The following is an 8,860-nucleotide window of genomic DNA, read 5'->3' on the forward strand; positions in this document are numbered from 1 at the left end:
AATAGAAGTCCAGCTATAAGGAAGCAGTCTGTGTAGTGTGTGGGTGAGTGGATGGGTACGTGTGTGTATGGGGTGTGTGTGTGTGTGTGTGTGTGTGTGTGTGTGTGGTGTGTATATCTGTCTATCCTCAAGGACTGCCTGATTTCAGCGGCACCCACAACCCTCTACTACCATCTCTTGATAATTTTTCAGTACCACCTTGTCATACTCATCCAGGTACAGCATGGAGATGGCGCTCAGTTCAGTGGGCACACAACAGGCTTTGGGGATACTGGAATTGACAGAATTGACCAGGGTCTGCACAATGGCATGGTTGGTTGAGTTGAGGTGGTCAGCCAGTGGAAAGGGGCAGTCCCCATGGCAGTAGAAGGCCTGGTAGCCTGGTGGGGCCACAATCCAGTCATTCCAGCCCACATCGCTGAAGTCCACATAGAGTGAGTGGCGCCGGCAGTTCTTATTCTTCTTCCGGGCCCGCTGTGGGTGATGCTTAGGGCTACGCTTGGCCCTCCGGCGTCGGGTTAAAGCATGGCCCCGGCCATCATGGCCAAAGGTGACCAGCAGGGGCCGGAGTTGGGCCCAATTCCCACTCCCTTGAGGTAACGATCGGCTAATCCTGACATGCTGGCCCTGGTGGGTCCGAGTCTGATGGAGGTGAGTCACCTCAATGGCCAGCCCATAGTTTGGCTGCTTCTCCCGGGTCCAGCGAAGGACCGCAGGGCTCACATCAAAAGTTTCCCACCGTGTCACATTGTGGTGGACCAGTCTCGTGTCCAGTAGTCGTATGATGAGGTGCCCAGGCACCACTTCTGTTGGGGGCTTCATAACCTCATAAATGTTTATACGGTGGAAGCCCCGTTCCCAATCAGGGCCCTGGTCCACCTGCTCCCGGAAGAGCCGAAGCTCTGCAGAGGAGATCACCTCGTTCTCTGGGATGCTGCTGAGGTTAAAGAGGAAACGAAAAGCAGAGTTTTCACTGATTCCTGGGATGTTCTCCAGATGTTCTAGGCACAGTTAGGAAGGAAGAGGAAAAGAAAAAGCACGTGAACTTTTTTCAAAGACGGAAGAGTCAAGAGATAGCTCAGGGTTGGATGATTAATGGTGAATTCTGCTTATGCAGGGGAAACCTACTGGGGGGAAATAAGCATACCCCTTAATTTGAAGGAGCATGTAAGTGGGCAGTTAGCAAACCCGCAAAATGTGGCTAGCATTTCTCAAGCACCAAAGACAGAAACTATCTCCCAGCCTCCTTGATATTTCTAATAATTTCCATGTGTCAACTCCTGTATGGCACCACTATCAGACTCCTCTTTTAAAACCCCCTCTTGGCTTTGTGTCCACAGTTTTCTTTATAAGTCGTTGTAAAGAAAAAGAGGGGCCAATAGAGTACATGCAGGAGGAAACATGCACACAGCCACCCTCTCCCTCTTCCACTATTGAGTATGTTACTAAACATTTCCCCAGTGATCTTGGAAACACAGAGCATGCCTTGTTGATCATGTTACAGAGGGGAAAATAAATTCCAACACAGTAATGATGCTGGTGGATTAATAACTCAGATTTACTTTGGAAAAGAAACATCCGCTAGGAAACATTCAGATCGGATTACAAGGCCCCTATTGAATAAACCCGACAAACACACAGCTGTAATATTAAATTCAGAAGGTGCTTTGAAAAAAACGGGCAGAAAATCCAGCAGAAAAGGCTTTGATATAGCAAAAACACACCGCTGGGGCGAGCCCATGTCTGAGTGCTGTCATTCCCCTTCCCCTGAACACCTCCCCCTCTGTCTCCAAAAAATAAGTTCCGCGGCAGCTCTGCAAATTCTTGGAGGTAAGCAGCTCTGTTCCTCAGCCTGCTGGATTGGGGCTTTGATGTAACCCGAACTCTTCTTCCCGAGGGCTTTCACTGCCCCTCCAGCCAGCCCTGCTAGCCCTCCCCCACGCAGACTGGGGCAGAGACTGACCTTCGTGGTGGAAGCTCCTCACGGTGTTGGCCCGGCTAGCCGGGCGCTCAGGATACTCTAGACCAGTGCTGTGGAACTGCTCTTCCTCCTCCTCCCCAGACTGAAGCCGGTAAAGATCCCGCATGTAATCCGGAATGACGGCACTCTTGCTAGGCTGCGGGCGGCGGCGCAGCCCGAACATCTGCAGAAGCGTGGCCTCGAAGTCCCGCAGGAGCTCATGGCTCTGCCCTGAGCGGCGTCCTCCCGCGTGGCCCTGAATCTCGGCGACTTTTTTCTTCCCGGTCTCAGGTATCAAACTAGCATGGCTCGTGCCTCCTAGCAGGACTTGGCATAATAAAACGACCATCAGCATTCGGTTACCAGGAATCATGGTGTCTCTGGGGAGGGGGAGGGGGTAGAAGGTTAGAGAATAAATAAACACAATAAATAGGGAGAAATAGAGATGTCTCTGCATATGCATTTAGGGCTACAAATGGAGGGTCAAGATGGAAAGCAGGTCAGAAAGATCAAGTTTGTGTCTTCTCCCCCACAACCCCCCCACCCACCCACCCACCAGCTGCAGTCCTGCTCGGCCTGAAAGTAAGAATTGCCCTGTAATTACTTGGTCTAACTTGTTTACAGTTAAATAACCCCAAATCAGATAGCCTCCATCCTGTTAATCTTTTTTTGTCCTAACTGCTATCTGAGCCATGATCTCAGCGTGGCTTCTTCAAGGATAAACAGTTAACATTGAGGGGGTAAAAAGGGGTAGGGGAGGGAAAATTAAAATGACATTGCTCTCCACTTTAGACCTTCAGCTTCTCTCCCTTTTCCTCCACCTTCAGAGCCCAACTTTCACAACTTCCAGTTGGTTCGGAGCCAGAGGGAGGGAAAGTGAGAGGCAGGGGCTGGGCGAAGACGGAGGGCGACAGGGTCCAGAAGCGGGCCACCGATCTAACTCCTGGTCTGGGAACTAAACGAGTGGCTTGAGGGCTTATCAAGCTTGAGTGGCTTGTGGCCGATCGGTTTGAAATGCTCCAGCCAAAAGCGCCTGATCGTGGCCGCTCACCCCCAGAGAAGGGATGAGAGACAGTTCTGGAGAGACCTCGGTGAGTTTTGACAAGAGGCTGGGAATGTGCCACGGAGACCCTGGGTGCTCCTCGAGGCAAGTAGGGTAGGGGAAGGGAGTGGTTAGCCCTCAAGGTATAACCCCGGGCTTTCATCTCTTCAGCCCCCTCGCGCTCCCCTTTCTTGCAATCCAGAGAGGGCGAGTGTGCACCAGCAGCACTTTAAAATAAACTGGTACGTTTCGAGCGCCTCGGCTGCCGGGCTAAGAAGGGAGCGACAGTGCTGCCAGGGAGCGGAGTGTGGACATTGCAAGGGAGGTCCGACGGGAGGGACAGGCGAGCAGGGGTGGTGAGGGCAGAGTGAATTCCCGGGAGGAGGAAGAAAGAGGTGTCTACTCACTGACAGAAAACAAGGCATATAATAACAGTCCATGATTCTTGACAGCCAATCTTGAACAAACTTGCTGGAAAGGCTCAGGGAAGCTGCAGCAGTGCGTTGCTCGGGATGGCACTACGGAATGGCTCCTAAAAGGAATATTTGAATATAATGAGACTCCGGCGCAGACAGGCTCTATTTTTCTTCCAACCCCTCGGAGTCACGTGAACGCCGAGGCCCCTCCCGCGGCGGGCGGCGAAAGGGCCCGCGCGCCCTCCCCTCCTCCACAGCCCCCCGCCCCTCGCGGGTCCGCCCCCTCCAAACGAGGCCAACCTCCGCGCCCGCCGCCAGAGCCTCAGCGGTCCGGGAGGAGCTCCCGGCGGCGCTCGGCGGAGCCCTCCGCCGGTGCCCGGCCACCGGCGCGCTCCCCGGGCCACGGGCGCAGCGCACGGAGAACCCAGTTCTCCGCGCGGTGCGTTGCACTGGGCCCCGGGCCAGGCAGCCTGAAGCCGGAGAATGTGGGGCGCACTGAAGGGGCTGCGTCTTGCAGCTCTATCCCCGCCTAAGTGGGGCTGGGAGCGGGGTCGGGAGAGTCTCACCCGCCCAAAGCCTCACCGCCGAGAGGCACTTAAAAAGGAAAGCGCCGAGGGACCCTGCACACGCGCGTGTACACACACACGCGCGCACGCGTGCGCGCGCGCTCCCCGCCACTTCCTCCATAGGGTCTCCGCGAGGCCAAATACTGCTCCCAATGACAGCCAGTCACCCCAGCCAGTCACGCCTGCGAAGGCTCAGACGAGCGGGGCCACCGATCTAGCTCCCGGCTGAAAGCTGCCGACCCTGTCACACATGGGGCCGGGAATGGGGTGCCGGGAGGTGTTAGAGGGTGATCGCTGTGCGAAAATGAGGGGGAACGGTTGCTAGTATGCTCCGGGTCCATTACGGACAATCCCCGCACCGAATCGGGCGCTGCACGGCCCCTCTCCCCCCGCAAAGCAGACCCCCGAAGAAGCCATTCCAGGCGGAGGGACAGACGCCACCGGGACTCGCAGCTCCGGGAAGATTCAGAAAGAGGCGTCGCTGCAGAAAGGACGCAACACAGTTTTCAGATCTTAAAGTCGCCGAGGTTTTACAATTCCCGACCCGGCGCAGAAAGGAAATCCCACCTTGTTCCCGGGAGTCGAGAAAACCGAGAACAGCTTTCGGCCTGAGCTCGACCTCTGCGTCTGCGTCTCTCTCGCCTCGGCTTGGCTTATTTTTTAAACAACCACACTCCTTCCCCCGCCACTTCCTTCCCCCACCTCCTTCCTCCGTTGCACCAGCAGCAGAGTCGCAGCAAATACTCCAAGAATTTCACCTACCCACAATTCAAGCAATTACTAGGATGCCCTGCCTAATCGAAGATGCCGCCGCGCGCGTGGGTAGCTCAGCTCAAGGGCCTCTCGGAAAACCCGACCCGGCGCAACTCACCGTTCAGCAAGGGCCGGCGCGCCAGGTCGCCCCCGGGTCCCGAGCCCCACGACTACTGCTCCAAAGCCCACTCTACCCGGCCCCCCTTTCCCGAGGCTGCTCCCAGTTGCTGCTGTGGGTTGCTTCGGAGCTTGAGGGTTAGGGTTGCCTGCAGCCCCACTCTCCACGCACACACTTGGTTTTTTTCTTGGGGGCACTTGTAGGTAGACTTTGAGGAAGAAGAGTAAAGGCCCGAGCACTCAGTTCTCCCTCCCGGCCGTGGTTGCCCAGCGCCGACCGACACCTCAGGTCCGGGTGCGGAGGCGGCGGGCGCCCCTGCGCGACGGTCCGCGCCCAGCAAGAGCGTACGGCTTTCGCCTGTTCTGATCCCCCGCCACCGCTGGGGCGGACTGCAAAAGGATTGAGAAGAGCAAAGGGTTTGCTTTGTTTTGTTTTGAGACGCAGAAGCCGTTTAAAAAGCCCAGCGAGGGGAGCTCCATTAGTAGAGAAAGCAGAAGGAGGCAAGCTGTGCCCACGGAGCAACGCGGCCGTGGAAGGGGCGGGCGCCCGGAATCCGCGGACAACCCTCAGCCCTGAGGAATCTCCTAAGGCGGAAGCTCGCGGTTCTACAACCGAGAGGATGGGGAGGAGAAGAGGGAGTTGTCTTTCAATTTAGGATTCACCAGGATTCATCTCTCATCACATTTTTCTTCTCACATTTTTAAATTCAAAAGATAAAAGCCAAAAGAACTTTCATTCCCAGCACCCTTTCTTGGGGGAAAGGAGTGGAACTCAGGGTGATTGTCCTTCACGTCCCTTCCCGAATCTTTTCCTAATGCAGAAAAGTGTTTAGAGGTAGCCGCAGTTTACCAAGTATGTATATTTTGGGAGTGTAACGTCTCACAAAGCCTTCAACTCATAAACAGCGATCTTCGAAAACCATCCTCCAAAGCAGTGCCTAGGAGGCGTCTGAGGCCCCGGGACCAACTCCCGCTGGAAGAAGTCTGCAGGGACCCGGGAATCACTGGATACTTTTCCGTCGGATCCGGACCGGGAGGGTCGGGAAGAGCCGCGCGTCCGCCTTTGGTCCCGCCAGGAACTCCCCATAGGACCCAACACCACAGGAACGCGTCCTGGGAGCCCCTGGGATCCCGGCTGTGGTCCTTACGGACCCTACACCGTGAAATGATAGAGGGGAGGCTCCTTGGGTTCCGCAAGTCAACGAAAATAGCTCGTGGAGAAGGCGCGTCCCTCAAATGCAGTTCGCAAGCTCTCGGGGCGCCCCGCCAGCTGGGGGCCAGGTTGGGGACACTCCCCTCGACGCAGCCTCTGGAGCGGCGCGCACTCTCCAGAGGCCAGCAGGACTGCGCTCCCTAGCCCAGAAGCACCTCCAGCTAGGTGTTCTCTCCCCGTGTCGCCGTCGCTCTGTCCTCTCACTCTCTCCGGACCTCAGAGCCGGCTCTCGCCTTCCTCCTCCCGCCCTTTCTGTCCGAGGATCACAACCTCCAGCCCACGGGCAACGCGTTCAGCCCAAGACCCCACAGTTTTTTTTTCCCAACGTTCCCCTACCAAGGGCTTCTCTTGTTTCTGCCCTCCTGCCCCGCACCTCCCAAAGATGGGAATCTCCCAGGGACTGCTGGACAGAGAAGCTCTGGGCAGGGGCAGTAGCCAAAATTTAAATGTCTTTCAGCGTCAGCATCCCTAACTCCAGCACCACTATCAGAAAATAATTAGGCCACCTTTTGCTTCGGTCATAGCCTGAGCCCCCAGCTTCTTCCCTCCAAGGAGGCTCCTAGACCCCCTCTGCCTGACTCCCCTCACCAGGTCGCCTTGCTCACCATAGGTCCCTGCAGTAGCGGGCTCGCCAGCAGCAGCTCCTGGGGACCTCTGAACGGTTGCAGAGAACCTGGGCGAGGGCCGGGGACTGGGGCGCTGCAGGCTCGAGACAGCTTGGACGAGAATCCCATCGGGGAGACAGGCGAGATACTCAGCCCGAGCAGCAGCGGCGTCTCAGGCTCGCGTCCCTCGGCTCGGATGCCACACTCACCTAGCTTCCGGGCCGGGCTCCGCGCTCCTTCCCTCCCTCCCTCCTCCTCTGCCTTCTCGCATCTTCCTTCCTCCTCTTTCCCTCCCTTGCTTTCTTTCTTTCCTTCCTCCTCCTCTTCCCCGGCGGCCCCTCCCTTCTTCCCTCCTCCCTAGCTCGCCTCCCTTTCTGGGGATGGGAGCCCCGCCCACATCCTCCCCTCCAGCCGCCCGGCCTCGCCTCGCAGGCCCGGGTCCCGGAAGCCCAGGCAGCGCCCGAGTCCGCAGCTGCCGTCAGGGCTGGGACGCCGCTGCCTCCAGCTCTGGGAGGCGGCTGGGGCTCACCTGGGGACCACGTGCGGAGGTACTAGAAAGCATGCACCGACTAGTCGCCGTACCTTCCAAAAATACCCATGGGAGTCTGGGCTTCCCTGAGTTTAGTGTAACTGCTGCCCAAACTGATGATTAAAACACTGAGTAATCACCATTTACTCCGAGTAATTAGAGATAATGAAACACCTCTAAAATCAGGTTATGGAGAAAGGAGCTGTTGGATCGGTTTAAAAGGTGGCCTTCCATAAACTGTTAAAGGATTTCCAAACGTTGGGAAACAGGCTGTGTGCAGAACTGTGTGCCAGACAGAGATACCTCCTCACCTCTTCGGCTGTTAAAAGGTGAATTTCCTTCCAAAACATTCTTAAAGTGCATTTTGTGGAAAGCCTTGGTGATGACCCTCAGGTAGACTCCAGCAAAGGAGCTCACTTCCCTCCTCCCTAAAGAGGTGGCCTGCAGACACTCTGAGGTCACGTTTTTACAGTTAGAAAAATCTGGTTCTAGCCCAGAAGCCCTCTTAAGAACCCGCACAGCAGTTATTTTTGTTGGTGGTGATATGGTTGTTGTTGATTTTTTGTTGTTGTTGTTCATTTTTGGCGTACCTCAGAATCCTGACACTCTGACTTTCCAAGGAAATCACCACAGAAGCAATAACCTTTTAGGCCACAGGGAGACAAGAAGAGATGCCCTTTGGTCTGTTTTTAAAGGAAGAGGGGGAATGGGGAATTGGCCCTTTCAAATAAAAACATTTCAGTAATCATATTAGCAGGGAGGTGGAATGTGGTGGCTTTTAAACCTTCCCAAACAGGAACTAATTTCACACACTGCCTCTGATGGAGCTGTGAGGGAGCTATCAGTCTCATCTCTGTTTTAACAAACAAGGAAGGGAAGAACAACCAGGTTAAAGGGACTTGTCCAGATCCCTGAAGTAAATCACAGCCTCTGCTCCAGAGCTAATGCTTTAGGGCAGGGTTGAGGCTCACAGCCTGAGCTCCAGGTAGCCAGGGGAGTGTGGAGAACTGAGCATTTCCTGTCCTGGATTTCCTTCCCTGGGACAGACATGACACCACTGTCTCCGCAAAGCATTTAGGTCTTTACTTAGATAAAGTAAAGACCTAAATGCTTTGGTCTCTGAGTGGCGCATCCATGAAAACTTTACATTTATACACCTTCAATATTGAAAAAACAAGAACTACTTCCAGTGTGGAACACGGATTACAAAGGGTGGGTAATACCTGAGATCAGAGAAGCAACTGTCAGACCAAGGCCAAGAAATCCTGCCATCTTTTCCAGGCCTAGTGTGGTCTTTTGGCCTCATAATGCACCAAACAACAGAAACAAGCTGCTTGGCTTTGGGCAAGTCCTTTCATTCCTATGAGTCTCTGTTTTCTCATCCGTAGAATGAAACGATTGGGCCAGATCATCTCCATGCTCCCTTTATATGTGAAAATGATTCTATTATGTAATTGTAATTTTAGCCAACATCCATCTTGTTTCATTTTAAATCATTCTTGAGTCCACCTCCTCTAAGAACCTCTGATTAAAATAGGGCAGACAATAACATTACCCCAAAAGGATGACAAAATATCCCTCGAGATTCCAAATACTCAAAATGACAATTAATTATTTAAAATAACAACAGAAAATTAAAACTCCGTTAAATAGTTACCT

General features: G+C 54.5%; 1 protein-coding gene across 5 annotated transcripts; it reads right to left on the reverse strand.

Moving 5' to 3' along the window:
- Positions 1-6,985, reverse strand: BMP4 (bone morphogenetic protein 4). 5 transcript variants are annotated; one of them, XM_037731574.1, is made up of 5 exons: positions 4,552-4,622; positions 4,344-4,465; positions 3,410-3,534; positions 1,964-2,340; positions 1-1,001 (listed from the first exon to the last, which is right to left on the reverse strand). In XM_037731574.1, exons 4-5 carry the CDS (start codon positions 2,331-2,333, stop codon positions 145-147), a joined length of 1,227 nt encoding a protein of 408 aa, XP_037587502.1. In that variant the 5' UTR covers positions 2,334-2,340; positions 3,410-3,534; positions 4,344-4,465; positions 4,552-4,622; the 3' UTR covers positions 1-144. The 5 variants fall into 5 exon arrangements, with proteins under 5 accessions (XP_037587502.1, XP_017364614.1, XP_017364615.1 ...); XM_017509125.1 differs by lacking the exons at positions 4,344-4,465; positions 4,552-4,622 and adding an exon at positions 6,673-6,985; XM_017509126.2 differs by lacking the exons at positions 4,344-4,465; positions 4,552-4,622 and adding an exon at positions 6,882-6,967.
- Between the last annotated feature and the right edge of the window lie 1,875 nt (positions 6,986-8,860).

This window comes from Cebus imitator, unplaced genomic scaffold (assembly GCF_001604975.1).
Source record: "Cebus imitator isolate Cc_AM_T3 unplaced genomic scaffold, Cebus_imitator-1.0 Scaffold407, whole genome shotgun sequence".
NCBI lineage: Eukaryota > Metazoa > Chordata > Mammalia > Primates > Cebidae > Cebus > Cebus imitator.

What these genes read in the sequence shown, in the direction of transcription:
- BMP4 (XM_037731576.1), bottom strand. Translation starts at nt 6,943, where the DNA reads ATGCGAGAAGGCAGAGGAGGAGGGAGGGAGGGAAGGAGCGCGGAGCCC. An exon ending in ATATGCCTTGTTTTCTGTCA is followed by an intron (nt 2,288 to 3,409) that starts GTGAGTAGACAC and finishes TATTATGCCAAG; the next exon opens with TCCTGCTAGGAGGCACGAGC. An exon ending in GAGGAGCTTCCACCACGAAG is followed by an intron (nt 1,002 to 1,963) that starts GTCAGTCTCTGC and finishes AACTGTGCCTAG; the next exon opens with AACATCTGGAGAACATCCCA.